The sequence below is a fragment of the Sphaerodactylus townsendi genome, linkage group LG12 (genome assembly GCF_021028975.2).
Source record: "Sphaerodactylus townsendi isolate TG3544 linkage group LG12, MPM_Stown_v2.3, whole genome shotgun sequence".
Classification (NCBI taxonomy): Eukaryota; Metazoa; Chordata; class Lepidosauria; order Squamata; family Sphaerodactylidae; genus Sphaerodactylus; species Sphaerodactylus townsendi.
The window spans coordinates 1,045,120-1,068,460 of NC_059436.1; the positions used below are offsets into that span (position 1 = coordinate 1,045,120).

General features: G+C 44.0%; 1 protein-coding gene across 1 annotated transcript in view; it reads left to right on the forward strand.

Moving 5' to 3' along the window:
- The first annotated feature begins 13,506 nt into the window (after nucleotides 1-13,506).
- The window catches only part of LG12H8orf58 (linkage group 12 C8orf58 homolog), a 30,571-nt gene continuing 20,736 nt past the window's right edge, over nucleotides 13,507-23,341 (forward strand). The window contains exon 1 of the mRNA XM_048511980.1: nucleotides 13,507-14,354. Coding sequence (XP_048367937.1) covers nucleotides 14,306-14,354 — 49 coding nt within the window. The 5' untranslated portion in view covers nucleotides 13,507-14,305. The remainder of the gene's footprint in view (nucleotides 14,355-23,341) is intronic.

A 23,341-nucleotide genomic window follows, 5' to 3' on the forward strand; every position in this document is an offset into this window, starting at 1 on the left:
AAAGAACAGCCTTTTCAGTGGTTAAAAGTATACTTTTCTCCCCACTCTCACCAATGGGAAAAACTGCCAGGATCCACCTTTATTATTTTGAACAGTTTAAACAAAAGATCTGAAACATCCCTGAGGCTCTATTCATAGTACCTTGAACCAAAATCAAAATAACAGTAGATACAAATTACCATTGACCTAGTAGCTTATCTTTGCCTGTGTGGTACGTGATTTACCTGACCACCACCACCACCACCACACAGATGACCAAGCTACCTCAGAGTAGTTAACTTGCTTATCCATAGTAGCTTGGTTGTCTATCATCCCAACTAGTTAGGAGAATCTTATTGAATACTGAATGCAGATATGTGGTGCAATGTGATATTAAATTGTTGCCTGCATTGTCCTGTCAGATTTTGAGGAGAATTTTACTACATGGCAAGTGCAAGTGTGATTGGAAAGGATGTTGTAAAATGATAGTCTATGTACTCTCTCATCCTGATAAATGTTAAGAGGCATTTTGTAACGCCTCAGGGACAAAAGGCAGTTTGTGGTAAAAGGGTAATCTCTGTTAATTCTGATGATAGAGGGTAGGTAAAAATGGGATTTGAGTTCCTCCTGTGTTCCAAAAAGCTTGTTCTGGCCACATTATTGTTCTTCATTGTCCCTGTGTGCTCAGGAAAGACAGAAATGTTTCAGAAGAGAGCTGGAAGAGGAATTTCTTCTGCCAACCATCAGAGTATGAAGACTCTGTGATATGACCATAGCCCCTTTCACCATCGCCCGCTCCCATTCCTGATCTATCTGTAGCTTGTGATGCCTTCTCACCAAGGCTTCTGCCTCGGCCTCTTCTGATTCTTGTAAGTGCTGCAAGGGAAAGAGAGCAGGTGAATTCCAGCACGTCTTCAGGACTCTCTTATCTTCCTTATCTGTCTGCCTTCCCGCTCCCTTAACATTGCCCTCAGGGGCTTAGTAGAACAGGAGGCTGGAGTTAGCACAGAGATGCCTGACATTCTCCTCAAAATGGATGAGGGCCATCATGCTTGAATAAGCAAATGTTACAAAACAAAACTTTAAAACAGATTCACAGTGGGACAGCTAGAATTTTTTTACAGGTTATACAATTAAATGGCATCTTCAAGACTAACAACATTTATTCCAGCATAAGTTTTTGTGAGTCAGAGCTCAGAAGTGAATAACTTGTTTTATTTATTATATATTTGTTTGTTTCCACTTATTCAGATGTTAGTCTCTAAGCTACCACCGTATTGTATTTTTGCTGCAATAGACTAGTACAACTACCCTTTTCAGAACTGGGGATATATTTCTAGAGCAGCATTAATTTTCCTATTTTACAGATGAGGAAATGAGATTAAGCAGCGTATTAGCAAAGTCATCGCTGTGAATGAAGATGGTTTGATTTCCAAGGGAACACAATTTAACTACCAGCGATTGTAAATTGATTTAAATATATTTCACATTGCCTTTCAAAAGGCAGTTTCCAGTAAACAAACCATTAAAACCTGAACAAAAGCAAACACAAGCAACTAATATAAACTTATAAAACTAGTCAGAGAATAGTAGCAGCAGAAAAAGACGTCTTCATTATAAATAAATGAAACTGGGTTTATTTGGTGCCTAAAATTCAATATGAAGGTGCCTGTCTAACATCGGTAGGAAGGGAATTCCAGCTGTGCCACAAATATGGATTGCTATGTTCTAAAGAACTGACTATAAACATCTACATAAATGAGGGGAAAAACAAAGGGAATATTGAAAAAGTTTACAAATGTTTGTTCCAACAAATCCTAACAGTAATACAGTAAGGTACTGGACCATTCTGTGGTGATTGGAAGCTGTGAAAAAATAACAGTCCTATCCTTTTGAGCTCCACCATAGTGAAGGCTGTATCCAGGGCAAAATTTTAAAAACAACAAAAATACATTCCTCACATGATCAACCTATTTTGCATTTCAAAATCACACAAAATCTGATTCATGTTATATATCTAGCTACATACGTTTCAGTTTACTATTGGGGTTTTTTTTTTGGTGGGGCCTCTGCAGCCTGCAATGAATGGCTGCCAAATGTACCTACACTGATCTGTTTCAATCCCATCATTTTTCCAAGCAGCTCAGGTGCCGTGAATTATTCTTACCCTACAACTTGCCCTTAGAACAACCCTATGCGGTAGGTCAGGTTAAGAGATAGTGACAGGCAGGGGCGTACCTAGGCAAACTTGAGCCCTGGGCAAAACCTGAGTTTGATGCCCCCCCACGGGTGGCCCCCACCATGACCAAACAATAATTTTTTCCACCAGGTCGTTTCAAAGTCACCATCACATTATAGAACATCTCCCAACTCACAAATCTGAACATAGCAATGGGCCATGCCACACAGCCGAAATAATATTTGGAAAACATTTTATGGTGTTGTATCCAGTCCCCCCAATTGGGGGAAACAGCATCACTTTCAATGTTATTTAAACGGGGGGGGCCCAGACTCTCCCTTTAAGGTGGATTTAAAAGGAGAATCTGGGCTCCCTGGTTTAAACAAGTGATGCTGGAATCCACCCCCAAACAGCATCATTTTAAATGGTGTTTAAACTGGGGACCTCAGATTCTCCCTTGAAATCCATGCCGAAGGGGGTAGATTTAACAACAACAACAACAACAACAACAACCTTTATTAGGCACTGAGAGAATAAAAGAAAGAAAGAAAACAAGCATTGGTGGGAAGGGAGTGAATTTAAAAAGAGAATCTGGGGAAATTGTAGGGGGGTTGCCTGCTGTCAGGGGTGCAATTATTAAGATAGCTTAGCACCAAAATTTTAGAGTGCCTTTGTGGGAGATTCCCTACTTTAGTGATACCACCCAGATTTGGTGAAGTTTGGTTCAGGGGGTCCAAAGGTTATGGACCCTCAAAGGTGTGAGCCCCATCTCCTATTAAGCTCCCATTGGAAACAAGTGGAGGATGGGAGCACTCAACACTTTGGGAGTCCATAACTTTGGACTCCCTAAACCAAACCTCACCAAACCTGGGTGACATCATCAGGAGAGTCTCCCAAAAAATCCCTGAAATTTTGGTGCTGCTAGCCTAAAATCTGCGCCCCCTGCAGGCCAAAACCGGAAAAACACTGAAAATACAAAATCCCTCACAAACCTGCAATTTTGTCGCCCACCACAAGGTGGCGCCCAGGGCAGCTGCCCACTTTGCCCAATGGGAGGTACACCTCTGGTGACAGGCATAAGGTAACCCAGTGAGATGGACGGCTGAGTTAGAGATTTGATTCAGGAGACATTCTGCTGCTTACGCCACACATACACTAGTTCTAGCACGTCCCTCATTCTTATCAACATTCCTTTTAAAAGATTCGGAAGGAAAGAAGTTCCATTTGGAAGTCCGGGCTGTGTGATCTGATAGTTCTGCTGCTGCTGCTTGCGAGAGAATGGGGATCTCCCAAAAGTGAGAAATGGGAGCGAAGAGGAAGACATCCATGAATCCATCCTTCATTGTTTCTCCAGCAGAGCAAGGCATAAAACATAAGGAATATGTTAATCCAATCACTTCTAACTCCTGCATTTGTTGTTCTAGTGTTTTGCAAGCACTATGTGCATAATAAAAAGTACTGTGCACATAATAAGGACTAAAATAAGTATTCAGGCTGCAAAAATGCCAGGCTGTATCGTATATTTGACAATGAAAATGGATTACAAAATTGGAAAGAACCCCGTTGCCTGGGCTGAACTAAAATGAAAACCTCTCTCCTCACCTTCCCTTATTTAATAAGAATAACAGGTAAGCAAGTTCTGCAGCTGCTGCCCAAATGTAACAGGGACTAGGGCAGGGGATGACCTGACAGTATGGGGGTCAAGCCTATATTGGAGATTCCAATACAAATGGTATTCAGGAAACAGAGTGAATTAATGATACATACATTTTAACCTCCTTCCTAAATGAGTGGTTGTTTGCATTTCCATGACCTACTTGTTTGCATCTTCTTGGAAGGCTAATCCCCTCACCTTCCCTGCAGGTCCCTGTTCCTGGTGGGTCAGTGCAGTTTCGATTGTAGTTAAGGATTCTAGCTCATGTTGTCCTTCCTTGGTAGGGGAATATGATATCAAGACTGCTTGCAGCTATGGAGAGCAAGAGCCACATAGATCAAATTTGGCTTGGTTGGATTTCCAGGGGTCTAGCTTCCGAGTGTTTGCAGACTGAATTCCTCTCAGCACAGGGAAGAGGAGAAATTGTTTTGTTTTAGAAGGGGGCAGTTTGCCCCCAGAGGGAGGGATGACTGCCCTGGTAATAAACAACTTATTGAAATAAACACAGACACTTTATTTGTGGTAATAAAATTGGCCATAGCCATAGCGTTTATTGGTTGAAAACAGAAGAGGTGTGGCATAGCATAGGGAGGTCTAGATCTGACAGCTGGGCATGCCAGGCAGGAGGTATTAAAACAACTTTCCTCAAACCCACTGTTTGAGGAAGGCCAGACTCCACCAACAGAGTTACAGAAGGGCAGCAAAGGAAGGGGAATTCCAGACTGGCGGAGGGCCGCATTCTGGAGAATCCCCCATTTGCTGAGGGGGGGGGGGCGCAAGCTGTCTCAACCCAAGCAGGGCTGCCAGACCCCAGGCTTGCTCCACCCCTACCTCATAGGGAGGTTCCCAAAGGGGGCAAGCAAGCAGCTTCCCTGAGCAAGATCAGTCCCCCATGCGCAAATCGACAATGGCTATGACAAGGATAAAGCAAGAACCATAGCCCCTGTACCCCTGAACAGAAAAGGGAGAGGTGGGTGGGACGATCTTGGCGGCGGGGCGAAAGAGGGGCCGCACGTGGCCCGTCGCCGGCTTAAATGGGGAAGGGGCGGTCTGGGGCGGCTGCGACCTGACGTCACCCCCCAGCCAATCAGCGAGTGAGGCCCTGCTGGCCTTATCACTAGGGGACATGCCCGCCCCCACCCCGGCCAGAAGAGGTGGAGGAGCCTGGTGCCGCCCCCTTCCCCAGGCGGCAAATGGCAGCCGCGGTAAGTCGCGGGCCGCCTCCTCAGGGAACAACAAACAATTAGCAACCTAGGATGTTTGTTTGTTTTTAAGTGCAGCATCTAAATGGCACTGCCCTTGATTCATCCATTGCCAACGTTTTCTTCTGCTTTTGCTCCATTATTTCCCAAACCTTCTTTGCTATGATTTTTCCTGAAAGATCTTAGAGAATAAGTTTGTGAGCAGTTAGTGAGCAGGTTTACTCACCATGTGCACAGGAAGTTCACCATGCACACTTTTGAGCCCCCCCCCCCCTCCATCAGCACTGCTTTATTCAAGACGGGCACAAAGAACATCTCCCTACAATGGAGGCACATTTCGCATTTGCAGTAGCAGTGATTACGCAATGGAGAAATGCCACCATGCAGAAGCCGCCCTGGCTCCGCCGGAGTCAAGACCACTGTACTTTGTACTGATAACAGTGAGTCCAGCAGCACTATCCTGAGCAAAGATTAGTTTTCATCGTAAATGCTTCCATGATTTCACGCACACATGCTCACCATAACCCGTGTGCCAATCCTCTCAAAATGAAAAAGAATTAATAGAAGGTGAACAGATATGGCGAGATCACAGCTCAAAAGTGGAATAGATGCTTTGTACATGGAAAGTCCTAGGTTCAGTTTCGGGCTTTGACACTTTATCTCTCTGGCTGTGGGGCTGTGAGAAGTTGCTTTCTAGGACTGTGGAGGACTATTGCTGGTCATCAGGATTTTGGAGAAGACGGGAACCATCAGATTCAGAGTTCCTCAATTTGAAAAAGACAAGTGAGAATAGTGTCTGAATTGAGGGTGGTGCTGGTGTCCTTTTGATGGCCAATCTTGGGTCTCAATCAATCGCCACACCTGGCTAGCCTAGAGGGTAGACAGTATTGGTCTATGACTAGCCCAAGGTCACCCAGCAAGCTTCATATGCAGGAGTGGGGAAACAAACCTGGTTCTCCAGATCAGAGTTCACTGCTCTTAGCTGCTTCACCTCATAGGTACGATGTCCAGCCAGTCCAGAGGTGTCTTACTTCCTGATATTGGGACATGCTTCTGTTTCCTTCGGTGCCTGATAGAACCCAAAACCCATTGACGAGGATAAATTATCAGGATACATCCATAGTCTGAACTTGTGAGGTTCTAATCTTGAAAGGCTGCAGATCCTTGACCTGAAATCCTTGAAACTGAGCGTCGTCGTAATCACAACTTACATAAAAGTCCTTTATTAGGCATAATACCAATATAACAACCAGCATTATCCAGGCAAATGTTCCATACATAAAACCATCACAGGTATTATTCCAAAGTTCCTAAAAGGAACCTAGCTACAGAGACAGTATTGGTGTGGATGGACCAACAACTGGACTCCATCAGATACAGCTTTCATTAAATGGCACCCTGTGCTGGGGGAGGGGTTTGCACCTGATCACCTTTTATGCCCACTTTGTCTTTTTAGTAAAACTTGTTTCCAAAACATCATGTTATATCTGGAGGGAAGATGTTATTCCAGAAAGAAAAAAGCTTAAGAAAACAGAGGAAATTTTGTAATAGTTGCAACCCTGCCCACAGGACTGTTTGGGTGAGAAGTATCTAATTAATTCCTATGGCTGACTACATCGTAGGTATCTCTAATGCTTAATAACTGAAGGGCAACTGAATGCATAATAACTGAAGGGCAAGAGGAAACATTATTTCTTATGATCTGACACCAACACCTTTTAGTTAATCACTTTTTATACTTCATTCTTTCAGATACTCTGAAGTATAAAACATTATCCAGTTTTATTGTTACATCAACTGTATGAGGAAGGCTAGATTAGGCTGAGAGACAGCAACCTGCCCAAGGTCAAATAATGAACTCCAGGGTTCCAAAAAGACTTGAAGCCAGGTCTCTGTGGTCCATGAATGACATTCTTTCAAGCACCACATACTGATGCAGTTTTGTAGCTCCAATGCAAGAAGAGTAAAAGTTCTTCAATTTCTGTCTGCTATATAATTATTAAAATGTTAAGAGTGAAAGGCAGAAGGGTATTAAACCTATGCTGAGTGACTGGGGATATATTTTACTTGGGCTTTTTAATTGCAAAATGTGAAGTGGCAAATTTGCACATATGTTGAGCTGGAAATTGCTTTGCCACATCTGAACTGTGTGTGAGCATAGCTGGTTTTGACTCTTTTTTCCCAATTTATTTTTATTTTATTTTTGTAAGCACAAGCAGAACAGAAAATTAAGAGAAATAGGAACCATATTGTAATATTTACAGTTGCATTAAAATAAAAAGAGAAGAATAAGTATATTTTGACTCTTGAGGTTGGCGCCAACCATCTCATTCCATCAGCACCTGTACATGCCACCAGTTCTAAATGTCTGGTGTTGGTACAAAATTGTCCTGTCCATGCAGAGGGAGGTGCAAGCACTTACGGAACAAAATGGTAAGATATACAAATCCCATACCTGCAAAATGGAGCCTACAAATTCCCATTGTTGCTTAAGCTGATGCACCTGTAACCCTCTTTTGGTTCTAAGATTGACGGATGATGCCACTCAGCCAGGTGAATTTGGCTCAGGGATTGCTGACCCTTGTTTTAGAATGAAAGCCTAAATATGATTTAACATAAAACCATTCCTAGTAAAAGGCAGTGACAGAGGCATGTCCATTGGCAGTGTGATGCCCCTGAATGTGAAATAAAGTGCTAGTGTGAATTTACAGAATTAGCACATTGAATTCACTCCTTAAATAGGTGGTGATTTTGACTAAATGGAACTTCTTTGTTCTGAAAAAAATTGCCAGAAAACAACACAGAGGAGGTGTCTCCAGCTGTGCCTGACTTGCAGGAGTTTCGGGGGTATCTCTGTGGCTACTGTCAAGAACAGAATGTTCTTAAAACTCAGTTTGTTTCCCTTTAAGAACTGTATGTATCATATTCTGAAATAAGTGAGTTAATTTTTAGAGGGAATAGGTCTGGTTAGCATCTGAGAGAGAGACAGAGAACATGCCACATACATTTTTCAGTGGCACCAGTGGTCCTTGGGAAATCAGTAGATAACACACAAAAATGATGACAGAGTCAAGATGGGGACTGGCAAAGGCTAGAAAATATTCCATATTAGTTATGTCAAGTAAACTTTCAACACAGGATAATTTATAATCTCACTCCTCAGTTGCAAGCTATGCATTCTAGGTTATGAGGTGGGTGTGGACCATGATTTCTGAAACAAAAGCTTATATTTTTTTTGAGAGAAAGTCAGTACTGGAATGACAAAACATGACAAGAAGAGACTGTTAAATTGGGGTTTTTCAAAAAACACATTGCCCTTTATAATGAGTGTTTAGCAGCAAGGAAATGATAGATAATTGAAGAGTGAACACTGTTTACCTCAATTGTAATTTCTAGTTTCAGCTTAGTGAAAACAGAGGGAAAGAAATAAACCTCCAGTCATTTTCATGAGGCCAACCGATGTGCTGTCTCCTTAAAACTTCTATAAACAGTAGCTTGGGTGTGTGTGTGTTTTGGATTGTGGCCATGGTACTGGAAGGGGGTGGGATTACAGATAATCTTCCCATGGGTTTTCTTCATAGAGTAAATAGCATCTACAAGAGCTGAGTGACAGGAGAGGGAAGGCAACGGGGAAAGGGATAACCAATTATTTCTGGCTGCATAGAAGTTAGTCCCATGATGGAACTCCAGCATCTGAATTAGTTTTGCCTACTAAATCCTGCTAGCTAAAATGGCCCTGATTGTTTGGATTCCCTGCCATACTGACCTTGCAACTTTGTCTAAATCCACAGGTAAAGGCCAGTCAGCGTGGATGCATCCCAATGTCTTACTGAGAACATGAAACTGTTTATAATATGCTATCACAGGTGAATTTTCTGGACCAGGAAATACTTTTAACTTTTTAATGTCTGTAAAAAGGAACACAAAACCTAACAATACAATCGTGCTTTTTGTTCACAAAAGAGAAAATGCTGTTGGAGCTATTTATTATTCTGGTGTTTTATAAATAGTTGGCTGGATGCAAACAAGTTTTCCCCTAGAGAAAAAGGGAAAGGTCATCTTTCACCACCAAAAAGGCTATGTTGGGTATCATGGGAATGTGGAATGATAGTTGTAATAAGAAGGGGGATTGGCCAGACTGGGTTAAAAGGCTGGCCAGATCTAACCCGGTATCTATCTTTCAGAAAATATGTTTGGGTGTGTGGTGCCATCTGATATTGTCTTGTAGTATGTCAAGAATGCCATCTCCAAAATACATTAGTACCAACTACAGTGGAGGCAACAGATACTTGTGGTACACATTTGTGGCAATTTGTAATAAACAAGTAACAGACTCAATTTCATCATCTGTCTTAGTATTCTTAAAACATTCAAAAATAATTATGTTGCTATTTAATGGGATTGTGTAGCCTATCTTTTATTCCCCCTTCAAAAACAAGTGGTTCCGAAAAGTGTTGCTAGTTAGTCACATATAAAGTATGATAAATGATCAGAATTTGATATGTGGGAGCACCAACAATTGTCATAGTTTCACACTTATATAATTCATTCTAGGAGGGTAGAGGTGTTTTCTCTGCCATTCATGCCCGCCATTTTCTGCCACTTCAGGATTCTCTGTGCTGTCTGCCATTTGATGAAGGTTTCCCAGGGACGTTTCCTCAGCTAGCATCATGGCTGCTCACCAGTTCAGTGGTTTAAGTACATGAATAACCTCAGCATTGCCTGCTGATTCTGGGAATATGTTGTTTTTCCTTTTGTTGTTGTTTTCTGTCAGCTATCTTCAAAGCTACAGAGAATCAAAGATACAAGAATCTGTGCAGTGTGCAGATTTTGGGTCTCTATCATTGAAGCTAATTCGCAGAAAGCAAAAACTGGAAAGAACCACTGTCACTGAAAATGCTTTACTTTCCCACGCTATATGGACAAAAAAGCAAAAAAAAATGTTTTGCATGGATAAGTCTTAAAAGGTTAAAGCAAGCCACATGGATGAACAGGGGGAAAAATCAACCCCAAAACACCAATAAAAGTCTTCAGTCGATTAAAGAATTCTGTGATGGTTCAGGATGAGGACAGAGAGTTGCTGCTAATCAGATGACTGGTCAGAGAAACGCAGATATCAACACGGCGTACAAATAATGACTTATCTTAGTGTGAGATATTGCCCCTTAGGAGGACCACAATCTGGATATACAACTACGGGGGACATCTTTGTAGGCACATACAAATAATTTATTCTTGCAAATTCTCTATTGTTAGCCAAAGGATTAGGCAAGGATGAAGATGGCAGATCTGCTGAAGAGGATTTAGATCTCTAATCCCCACTTATCTTTGCAAGGCCAGGTGTGAGCAGCTCCAACTTCCAGTCCTTCAAAGTAAAGGCAGATGTCCTTATTTCCATCAAGGGGATTTTTGTCCTTTTTACAGGTACAATAATCTGCCTCCTGACCTTCTGTCCCTTTCCTGCTGCTGCTCCCAGGGGCAGAGGAGGTGCTTGAAATTCAGAAGAGGCTGAAAGTCCCAGATGGCTGTTCTCAGTTGTGCCATGAACTGTCCCAAAACTATTTAGCTTTCTGGTCTTCGGGCCAAGGCATCTGACTGTAGTCCAAGCACTTGAAACTACAACTTGCCATTAGCTGGCACTTTCCTCGCATTAGGTTTGTCCGCTGTAGACAGAGTTTGGACTCAGTTTTACTCAATTGAAAAGGTGTCCACTAGTAAAAAGCAACAAGTGTAAATCTCAGTGCCCCAACTGAGGCCTTCTGATTACCATCCTCTGGTTGTTCCTTAAGGTAGCCCCAACTTGGCATCTATGACAGTCTAAATCTTCTCTGTAATGGCTCAGGGAAGGGTCATCATGGCTCAGTGGCAGAGCAGCTGCTTGGTATGCAAAAGGTCTCAGGTGAAATTCCCAGCATTTTCAGCTAAAGGATTAGGCAATACAACGAGAAAGACCTCTACCAGGTGACTCACTGCCAGTTGGAGTAAACAGTACTGCCTTTGGGTGCTGTGTGGTTTCCGGGCTGTATGGCCGTGTTCACTTAGTTAACACATTCTCTCCTGGCGTTTTAATGCCATCTCGTAAGTAGCATCTTCAGAGTGATCAGTGGCTAAGGCGTCAGGAGAGAATGTTGCTAGAACACGGCCATACAGCCCGGAAACCACACAGCACCCCAGTGATTCCGGCCGTGAAAGCCTTCGACAGTACTGCCTTTGATGGACCAATGGTAGCTTCATGTGCATGTTCACCTTGTGGAACAGGCTCTCTGGGGAGGTGAGAGGGTTCCTAATTTTAAGGCCAGCTCAATACAAGTCTAGTAGTATCTTGTAGACCAACCAGTTTTTCAAGGTATAAGCTTTCAAGAGTCAAAGTTCCCTTCGTTAGAGCTTTGAGCCTCAAAAGCTCATCGTCCAAAAATCTTGTTGGTTTGCAAGGTGTTATAGGCTCACATATAGCTGTTCTACTGTGAACCAACACAGATACCCCCGGAACATTTAGGGAGGGGCTGCAAGGCTGTTTTATTTCTGAGGACTTTGATGAGGTTCAAACAGCAGGCATGTTCTTGGGGAGGAGAAATTAATGTAGGTTTATTATACTTTGTCTTGTTTTAAAATTTGGAACTGCAAACTGCCTTCAGAAAGGTTGGGTATAAATATTTTAATGCGCTGACCCTGAGTGGCCCAGGCTAGCTTGATCTGATCAGATCTCAGCAGCTTAAGCACGGTCAGCCCTCATTAGTATTTGGATGGGAGACCACCAAGGAAGTCCAGAGCAGCTGCAATGTGCAATGGCAAACCATCTGAAGGTCTCTTGCCTTGAAAACCATACAGGGTTGCCCTAAGTCACTTTCGATTTAATGGCCCCTTTACACACACTCTCTCTCACACAGAGATTTTAATAAAACAGATTCTTAATTTGTGACTGGTTCTAGCATGGTTGCTTTCTCGTAAACTGGGGAGGTGTTCAGAAACGTCAGCAAAGGAGCTTTCAAGAAAATACGCATTTTACAACTCTCCTTATTTCCCCATCCTCAGGCCTCAGTGTGAACTTTAGTCCCTTGGAAAACGTCATCCCTTTGTTGTAAGGACCGACTGTCATTCTGAACAGATCTGGCCAGTTCTGATAAATTTGTTTGTTGAAAGTATTTACACCCCAACTTATCTCCTCAGACTTAAGGTGACTCACAGTGCAACATCTCACAATGCAACAACTCACTGGAGGAGTATTCAGAAGCTGGAGCTAGCACAGAATGCTGTGGGGGTACTGCTGGTTGGGGCCAGCTCTTGGGAGCATCCATCCCCAATATTACAGCAATTACACAGGCTACTGATCTGCTCCTGTGCCCAATTCAAGGTGCTGGTTTCATCCTTTATAACTCTATATGGCTTGGGACTGTGGTATCTGAAGGATCATCTTCTCACATATGTACCTGCCTGGGAGTTAGGTTTGCAGTGAGACCCCCTCCAGACTGTCCCATCACTGAAAGATGCTCTTTTGCTAGGTACATGAGGAGGGCCTTTTAGTTGGTTGCCCCACAATTCTGGAACAACCTCACCAGGAAGATGTGCCCACCCCCTCATTGTCAGTCTTCAGGAGACAGTTGAAGACAGCTTTATTCAGGACTGCATTTTGATCGATTGATTCAGCTGTTACTGGGGGTCCTAACTGTAGTCTTTAATCTTCATAATTGCTTTTTAAATTGTATTTTTATATTTAATTGATATTTCAAGCCACCTTGAGTTTTTCAAGGGGGAAAGGGAAAGACAGCTAACAAACATTTTAAATCAGTAAACACCAGGTTATCATGACACAGAATATAACAGTTCAATTAACAAGATTTAAAAAACACACAGAATAAAAAACCAGAAAATTCTGAAAAGTGCACAAAATCAAAACATTCAGAATTAAAAAGAATACAGCCAAATCAGTTTACTCTCTGCTCAAGGAATAAAACTGCTTTTTTATGTGCCCTCTGCACCTACTCTGATAGGCCATTCTAAGGGCTCAGCATCTTAAAAAGGACCCGGCTAGGGCTGCAAGAACAGTCCGCAGCATCAGAAGGCTGTTTGAAAAACACAGCTGGCTCACATGAGCATATCAAGTGAAATGTGGAGAGTGTATCAAGCGAGATAACCAGGAGGGGCCCAGACCACTTATTTCCGTGCTGTTAAATGTGCAATCTGGTAGATGGAACAATTCATTACATGTCCAAGCTACTTGACAGGAAGCCTCAGTAATCCTTACACACCATGTGGGGGCCCCCATATTGCGAAGTGTGGGAACAGGGCTGTTAACTGGTGTGGTGGCTTCTTTGCCTTTCTGTAGCAGATGTTTTGTATGCAGCAATCAGCAGCTTCTTCAGCTGGCATAAAGCAGAACATCATCACCTGCTATCAGCAGCGGCTCCTCAGACTATTGGCAGAGGCGTCCCTGGGAGGCTGGCTCAAGAGCTGCGGGGAGGCAGCTGAGTGGGGGAGAGCCGGGAACGGAGCCTAGCTGCGTCCCTTCCCTTTATTCGAAGTTAACTCGCCCTCTTTCCAATGCCTGGTGTTTACTTCCATAGGATTGCAGCGGTGTGAGTGATGTTCAGGGCTGAGGGGAGACTTGAGTTTACACCTCCAACTCTAAAACATTGCACAAGAAGTCTTTTTGAAGCGGGGGGGGGGGAGGGGGACTCCATCTGATCCCCCGAGGATATCTGCTGCAGCATTTCGTAAACACTCAACAGCAGCTTGTTTTGCGACGCAGGAGCAGGTCCGGGTTAGGAAATTGGATCGCCGCGCCTCGAAGGCGAAGGAAGAGAAAAGTCCTGGGGGTGCAATAAATATATATCTCTCTCTCAGCACTGAGGCGACGCTCTTTCGCCAACTCCAGACTCCCTCCTTCTTCGCTCAGAAAAGCTTCAGGCTCCTCCACGCCCACGCGATCTTAGCGGTCTCATTGATCTCAGGGGACCGTAGTAGCGAGCCAAGACGATCAGGATCGGGCTGCGCGCCCCGCAGCCTGCCCCGATCTTTGCTTTGCCCCTGTCTTCCCCGCAACCCCAGCCGGAGTGAACGATCCCGCGCCCCTTTCCCGTGCAGCGTGGGGCTGGCGCTGGCGCTGGGGGGAGTCCTGGCTGGCCCTGGGAGTGTCCCCACCCCAGCCACGTCATTCGGACCCCTTCCTGTATAAATCCCGGAGCGAAGGGCGCGGCGCTCTTTGACCACCTTCGCTCCGCTTCCCGCACACGCAGCAGGAGGGGAAGAACCGTCCGGAGCCCACGCCGCTCGTGCCCGGTGCGCCAGGAGGAGATGCTGAAGAGGCGGCGGGTCTTCTCGGTGGAGCCGCTTTGGAATCGGGGTGAGCGTCTTTCTCCTTCCCTCCCCAGGGGCGAGTGAGTTGGCTTTGGCCGCGGGAGGGATTTCTCTTCCTTTGGGGGGGGGGCGGGGGGGGGGGCGTGCAGCAGCAGACGGGTGGCCCCTGCTGGGACTCCTTCCTCAGAGTTCTCGGGGACCCGGTCACGGTCAAGGTTCCGGCTGCCCTGAGCACTCTCGTCCCGGGGGGAAGGAACGGGGCTGCAAGGTCGCCTGTCTGCCTGCCTGCCATGCGCGCTTCCCTTTGGATTCGCCTTCAGCAGCGTTTTCGCACGTAAGGCTAAAAAGCGCGTTTTGCCCTTTCTGCGACCTTGCTGGGAAAAAACGAGTTCATTTAGAACGGCTCTGCACCTCGGACTGTTCTGGCCCCCCCAGAACGCACGACGCGAAGCACGAAGTATTATGTTAGAAAACAGTAAGAGCCTACTGGAGGTGGTGGTTGAGGCGCGTCTAGTTAAGACTCCTCTCTTCTTACGTGCGTTTTGCCATGTGGGAATGCTCGTAATGCTGGATACAAATTAATGGGCGCTTTCCCACCTACAGAATAATGCACTTTCAGTCCACTTTCACAATTGTTTGCAAATGGATTTTGCTATTTTGCACAGTAAAATCTAGCTGCAAAGCGCACTGAAAGTGCATTATTCTGCATGTGCGAAAGTGCCTGGATGGAGCGCCAGGGAAGGCATTCTAAGGATGGCAGTGCCCTGGGCATTCAAGGCCTTCTGTCACTAGACCACTTCCTTTGGTACTTAAGGCATTTCTAGACGTTTTCCTATGACTCTGGATGTTTTTCTTGCGGTGGTGTGGTTTGTTTTTTGGTAAGTGTATTAAAGGGAGAGCAGTGGCCCAGACACTTTGCTTGTGCTGTCTTTTCCAGGCTTTTGGTAAACAGAAGTGTTTGGGGCTGCAATCCCATATGCAGTAATCTGGACATAAGTTCCATTGTAACCCTTTAGATTTGCTTCTGAACAAACTTGGGAATTATTAAAATTAGCAGGCATATTTTAAGAGGGGGATTTGGGTTTATACCATGGTTGATTTTAAGTTGAAAATGTTTTTAACTATTATCATAGGCCAATTACTAGGAAAGTTGGGATGGAAATATTTTAATAAATAAGCTGTTCTGTGCACACACTGCACAGAGTTATGAGGCTCCCTCAGGAGTGAGCCCTGTTGGGCAAAGAAATAGTGTGTAAGATAGGACGGACTCGTGCCTTAACTTTTAAATTACTTGTACACCGGAGCTAAGCTAGAGTGTTTATTTGCGCAACAGCACACAAATATGCTAAACATATTTGGTGTCTTAAGAAAATGCCTTTTATAAGAGATTCTTACTGTTTTCCAAAATAATACTCAGTGCTTTCTGCATCTGTTAGCTTTACGGTGACCCTGTAAGGTGGGCTAGTATAGCCAGAGTGGAGGCTACTGGAGAGTGCCTCTAAGGCCCCTTAAGTGTTAGCTGCCCTACATTCTTGGCAGAGGAAAGTGATTGGGAATCTTCCAGGTTCTATCTAATTCAACCAGCTACTACCCAATACAAGTTCATAATTAGGGTGTTAACAGTTTTCACATGTGCATACAGCTGTGAAAGAGAGACATTTAACTGAATGGATGGGTGGAAAGTCCACTAACTTCCTGTTTTGTGTAACAAAGGGGTGGAAAAATCACATCTGACTTGTTGGTTTTTGTGAGGATTGCTTTTTATTTAAAGGCAAAATAGATTTTGTAGCAAGAGTGCTCTCTTTTCCTGGGAGAAAAAGTTGTGTGTGTGTGTGTGAAGTGCTAGCATGTCACTTCTGACTCAAAATAGATACATGAAAATCTGGGAGTCAGATTTAGGGCTGAAGCTCTTCTTTTGTTCCCAGATCTTCTAGTTCCAAGCTATTACACGGGATGCTGACTTGTTAATGCCTTTCTTAACTGAGTTCTAACAACCTGAATAGACCTATTTGCCCTGAGCTCATCATGGCTGGGGAACTAAGCCACGGTCAGTACTTTGGATGAAAGACCACCAAGGAACAAAGGGATTTCTAACCTCCTCTGCATGTTTCTTGCCTCGAACAGCCCATACTTGTGGTTTGATGACACATTCTTCTGTACTTGCCTGCCGCCTTAGAAAGTATTAACTCTGATTAAGATGGCATTGTAAGTTCATGCATGCGGCACATTGGGTAGATTGTCTCGTCCTGATAGAACTGAATTAAAATTACTGTTTGCTCTGAAATTCTCTTGGTAATATTGAGCCCCTCTCCCACTTTCAGCAAATCCAACCTCCCAGGTCTGCTGCTGTTAGACAAAATGGGATCATTCTTTGGACGAAGGGGTGCAAATGTGATTTAAGTTTTATTAAAAATAATTAAGCTGCTTGAAATTAGAGTCCAACCTGCCTGTTCTCACACATGCAGTCACCAGACCACCTGAACTGCTCTAATATCTTACAGAAAAATCCTCTAGCATTAAGTTCATTTGTGCTAGAGGATTGTTGTTTCAGATGAACAAAACTTTAAATTTGGATATCAAAAGTTATTGTTTAGTAAGAATTAGAATAATGACTTGCATCCCCCCTTTCTTATTCCTTCTGGCAACCAGTATTGTTTCGTATCAAATTGTATATTTATGTACCGCCCTCCCCTGAAAGGCTCGGGGTGGTGCACAACAATATAGTAACAATATCAATAATCAGAACATCATACTACAGTCATCAAAAACATAATATCAGTAAACAAGGATCAGTAAACATAGCATCATAACATCATAGGCATAACATTAAATCATAACATCAAAACATAACATTATGAATGACAATAAGCATAGAATCATAAAACATACCATTATGAGCAACAATAAATCTAGCATCATACACAACAAACATCAGTAGCTATAGTATCATGGACTATGGGGCAACAATAGTCACAACAACTACATCGGGCTTAAAAAGAGGAAGCCACATTGTTGACGTGGTTCTGTGGGACTTGTCCTGCCAAGTTCCAAGTCCTTCAAACTTCATTTTCCTATTGTCCATATTTTTTCCCTGTGTATGTGTAGAATATGTTACCTAGTACAATGGCTGGGTCATTGGGAATCTGGATGTTTTTAGCCCTGATGCCTACAGAAAAAAGCTTACGGTGAGGCTTTTGAACGAAGGCTAAGATAAGAAGCTTCCATGTTCATCATTCTCCTAGTCCACAGGTGTCAAACTCACAGCCCTCCAGATGTTATGGGCAACAGTTCCCATCATCCCCTGCCAGCATGATGCTGGCAGGGGATGATGGGAACTGTAGTCCATAGCATCTAGAGGGCCGCGAGTTTGACACCTATGTAGAGTCGTTGATCTTGTGTGTTTCAAGATGCTTCCCACTTAATGGTGACATGAGTTAACAACCTCAAAAATGTCATATCGTTAGCTCGACTTGGGAAATATGTGGATATTTTTGTAGCGGAGCCTGAGGAGGGTGGAGTTTGGGGAGAGAATGGACTTCAATGGAGTATGATGCCATCGAGTCTACCTTCCAAAGCAGACATTTCTTCCAGGTGTTCTCTTGGTATAGTTCAAGGAAGTTGTTCTGCTTCAGGGGAGAGAAGGCTGGCATGGCGTAAATAGGTAGTGCTGGACTTGAAATGGAGAAACCTGAAGTGACATCCCTCCTCTGCCGTAAAACTCCCTGTGGGGAGGGGGAAGCTGGGGCAAGCCATTGTGCCCCAGCATTGGCCTCCCAGCAGGGTGGTTGCATTAATAAAATGGGATAATTTCTGTGTAGCATGTTCTGAGCTCCTTGGAGGAATAGCAGGATATAAATGGTGAGAAACAGTGTGAGGTAGTGGTTAGAGCAGTGTTTCCCAACCTTTTTGACATCACGGTACCGTTGGCAGGTCTACTGCTCAGAAGGCCAGAAGGGGCCCAGACTTACCGCTCAGAAAGCCGTAAGGGGCCAAGTCGGCATGCCTGAATGGGCTCCACCTCCAGAGGGTCGGCGGCTCATAAGGCCCAGCCCACTGGCCTGCAAATGCCCTTGCCCTGCCTCACAGCCCCCACAATGCTCATGTAGAGATTTTTCAGGTCATAGGCCCGTGGTGGTGAACCTTTGGCACTCCAGATGTTATGGAATTGTAGTTCATAACATCTGGAGTGCCAAAGGTTCGCCACCACTGTCATAGGCTGACAGGGAGGGTGAGGAGGGCCAGAGGGAGCAGTTGGTGCTGCTGTTGCCAGCTTGATTGGTACCATGTGGTGGGCAATTCTGTAAAGGGAGGGGGTGGATAGCATTGTCGCAGTACCCCTGGGATGTGTTCACGGCACCCCAGGGTACTGCAGAACCCCGGTTGGGAATCGCTAGGTTAGAGTGTTATATTACCATATGGAAGACTAGGTTCAAATCCCCCTTTTCCATGGAAGCTTGCTTGGTGAGGCAGCCTCATCTGCCTCCTAGGGTGGTCGTAAGGATAAACTGGAGGACCAGAGAAAATATAAGCTGTGTTGGAGAGAAAGGTGGGGTATGAAGTTAAAAAAAGGTGCTACTGAAGGAATGCCTCAGACTTTGTAAATGAGGAAGTGAGTGAACTGCCTTCATCAACTGAAATTGCAATTTACATCTGAAGTCATTTGTGAGTTGGGCCACTTCTAGCTATGGGGTTGGATTTCATTTTTTAAAAATTGCATGCTGTGTCCTTAGAACAATCGGGGAAGGAGGCTTTACATGCTAAGGGAGAGGAAAGCAATGGAAGATGAAATCTAAACTGAACATTTTGCCTTGCTAGCTTTCTGGGTTCAGCAAATTTGGGTAGGAGTGAACACTCAAATATATAGCTCCCCACCTCCAGTGGGAGGTGGCCTACTCTAGGGGCAGCTTTACCATGTGATTCTGTTGACTGTAAGCTGGTTCAGAGCCCTTGTAGCATATGTATTCTTGGGCTGCAGTTCCATGGAATTTTTATGCTACCTTTGCCCCACATGTTGATGGACATGACATACTAGTTCAACCACGTTATGCATAGTAAGAGGCCAACATCACCTGCACTGTCTTTTGGAAGAATGCTGTTCGAAGGGATGTCACTGGTAATACGTTAGTGAATAGTCCAGTTGTCTTCTTGTAGTATCTTTCGATCCAACCTTAATTCAAACTAAAAAAAACATTGGCTCTGTAAAGTTAGAGCTGGCCAATTATGTTATGGAAAGTTGTCACATTCACATAAGCCCTGGGATTTGCTAAAAAATATAGGTGGACGGAGATCAAGGGGTTTCCATACAGCAAAGAATTTCTTATAATCAGTACTACAAGGGTTCTCATTAGGGCTCCAGAGGTGCATAGGTCTTGAACTTTGTAGCCTGGTGAGAAATTTTAAAAGTTGCAGAGAACACCCCCTCAAAAAAAGATATTTCGGGGAAATATCAAATATATGGAATACATTGTTTTTCATTAAACCTGAGCTTACTTTATTTCTTTAACAATATGAAACCTGTGATTTATAGTTTAGTGTATGGCATTTGTGGAAATTTTAGAAGTACAAATGTCTTTGCTGCAAGCAAAACTGCCAATGCGCTTACAAACTGAAGAGAGAAGGGGAGCCGTGAACTGCTACAAAATGAAACGCTCAGATTTTGTTTATTACTAGAATAGAAACAGTTTCATAGTCATAGGGGCAACAGCATACAGTTTATATTTATTTGATGTCTTTTTGTGTGTTTTAACATCACCAATGTTAGCTGTGTTTTTTGTTTATTTATGCCAATAAAGGCTATGCTTTGCTTTGCATACTTTGATATTGATCAGCTTCAGGGCACTGAGAACATTCAGTAGTGTATAATGATACATTACAAGGTATTAGTTGTGTACAGAATTAATCGCATTCAAACATATTATTGAAATATCTAATGTATGAGTATGCAGTACATAGAGGAGCTATATTACCTAGATTGTCTTGTATAAAAAGTCACATGCTACACTTCATGTTTTAAAATGTATTTTGCTCATTCCAAAGCAAAACCTACTTCATGGGAAGGTTTTTTCCCCATTGCTTCCAAATAAGATTGCAGGGTGAGAGTTTAAAAGAAAAAGGTCATCACCTCCTCCCCCTCCTCCCCCCGCCCCCGCAACTTGTAACATTGCTAGGCTTGGCAGCATACTGAGTTGCTGTGACTGCCATGAGAGATAGGAAAAGGATTTGGAGAGCAACTGTATTGTAGAGGTTGATAGTTGTGACCCACCCTGAGCCCTGCGGGGATAGGGAGGATATAAATGTGAAATAAATAATAAATAAAGTGGCAGACTAGAAACCCAGGTCTCAATCCCAGAAGCTAACCTACCTTTCAAGATTGTTGTGAGGATAAAATGGGGAAGAGAATTATGTAAGTCGCTTTGGGTCCCCACTGGGAGTGTTGGAAGGTAACTGTTTTGCTGTTACCTGTTACCTGTTCATGACCTGCAAGGATGGGGCCAAGCAGCCAGGCAAATGGGCTTCTCTGCAACATCTTCTGTAAATATGTACAAGGTATAGCCAATATAGGTTTCCTGGTCTGGTTCTGAAATAGTAAACCTGTGTGTATGCTGTTCCACTGTAGCAGGGGTCTGCAACCTGCCGGTTCTCCAGATGTTCATGGACTACAAACCCCATCATGGGAATTGTAGTCCATGAACATCTGGAGAGCCACAGGTGTAGAGTGCAGGTGAGAAGCTCTTCAGAACAAATGGTTACCTGCATGTCAGGGAACTATTTGTTGCTCTTTGCTGGGGAATTCTTTGTATGGAGAAGCATTGAGTCATGTAAGAACTTGCTGGGTATAGTCCAAGCACATGTTAATCAGCATCCCCCCCTTCCCCCGCTTGCTTGGTTGGTAGGAATGCTTACTTACAAGCAGTAAATATGTATAGGGAACATAGGCTGTAAGACTGGCCAAAGAAAACATACCAGTGCAATTTATATGTGGGGCTTGGTTCTGTGACTAGTGTAAGAATTTCCATTATTATTATTAGTGTCACTGTGCATCTTAATTAGGAAAGGGAGACGGAAATGTTACAAACCTCTAAGCCTAGGTTTCGCTGATTTATACTTCCTAACAGATAGGTGAAAGAGTCATTGCAAATCACTGTATCTAATAAAAGGTAACATGATGCAAATCAATAACTATCTCTGCCGTTATGCAGCTGAATCACATAATGATGGGCATGATCTACTAGTTCAATAATCATCCTGTAATGAGTGTGTGTGTGTGTGTGTGTGTGTGTGAATCACCCAGTCTTGTCACACAAAATCTCACTTCCCAAGCATACTTCAAAATACAGTACACAGCAGGATGAAACCACAAGATCCATTCCCCCAGTATGACAAACAGCACCGTGCGGTCTAGATAGATGCAGCGGGCAGATTAGGTATAATTCCATTACTCACAAGCTGTTGGTTCTCACTATTCAGAAAACAGGTACTTATACAAGAAGATCACTGCAGTTGGAGGAAGAAGAGATGAATTTTGGATCGCTGCCCCCTGGAGAGACGTGGGCTGCTGCCAACCCTTGTGGATCAAACAGGGTATCTTTCATTTCCACTGAGGACCTGCCTATCTCCCCCTGCCCTCTTCTTACACATTTGGCTGACCCCAGTGAGTGCAGACCTCTGAAATCTTACGAGTAGGACTGGAGGCTCCTGACAGAGCTGTGCTGGTTTTGCAGGTTGCAATTACATCCCAAATTGCAAGGTGATGGCAGATGCATTCCTCACTTGGCCTTCTGTAAATAGTCATGCAGCCATCCTGGCTATCTTGCTTCAGGGCCTTCCCTGGGCAATGCATTCTTCCGTCCTTCAGTGGAATTGTACTGTCCTGAATTATTGATTTGTGTTTATGTTCTAGGATGGTAAAAAGAGAAGAAGAAATTAGGGGTCATCACTTTCTGCATCTGTTTGGTTTGTGTGTGTTTGTGTGTGTATGAGTGGTTGTGGATGGGGAAAAGAACAGGACCAGCCATTCCATTAGGGTGGCCAGCTCCAGGTTGGGAAATGCCCGGCGATTTGGGGAGGAGCCTCGGGAAGGCAGGGTATAATTCTCTAAAGGTCACCCTCCAAAGCAGCCATTTTCTACAGGAGAACTAACCTGTCAGATGGAGATCACCTGTTTAATAATTCCAGGAGATCCCCAGGTCCCACCTGGAGACTGGCAATTGTTCATTCTATAGTGCCCAACCTCCAATGGAGGCCTGGTGTAATGTCTTGTGTAGCACTGTGTTCTGTAGGCAGTGAAGGAATTTGGCTATTTGGCAGGCTGGGTCTAGACAAACACTTCTTTTTTCTTTCCACAGCATTTAGGAATGGTGTGGGCTGAGAACCAAAGAATTAATCTAGGCTGCCCATGTGTTTGGACAGAAATGTTATAGTCACTGCATGTACAATTAGATGTTCATAGACATGTTCAGGAATGAGTATTGGCATATTACAGAACTGCTTGGTTGTCTTGGGGGATGGGGAAATCTATTGGCAGTAGTGAAATGACTGTTGTGGGTTTTCCGGGTTGTGTGGCTGTGGTCTGGTAGTTTTTGCTCCTAACGTTTCACCCACATCTGGGGCTGGCATTGAGATCACTGGGACATACATCTGAAGACACTAGCCATAGGTGCGGGCAAAATGTTAGGAGCAAAAGCTACCAGACCACGGCCACGCAACCTGGAAAACCCACAACAGCCAGTTGATTCCAGCCATGAAAGCCTTCAACAATTACAGTAGTAAAATACATTCATTCTTGGGCTGAGTCTGGGTTCTTAGATGAGTTTTAAGCCAAAAGTTCATGTGGAGAGTGGGATGCGGGGGACTGGGGTGGGTGAGTAGGATTGCATATGGATGGCAGAATTACTCCACATATTGTTGTATTTATTGCAATGGCTTCAGGGCTCCCAGGGTTCTTTTTTTCAAAGAGCGACTTGCTAGACTTCTGCTCCCTTTGAGGCCATGGATTCCTTTCCTCAGTTTACACTTAAGAGAATGGTGCACACA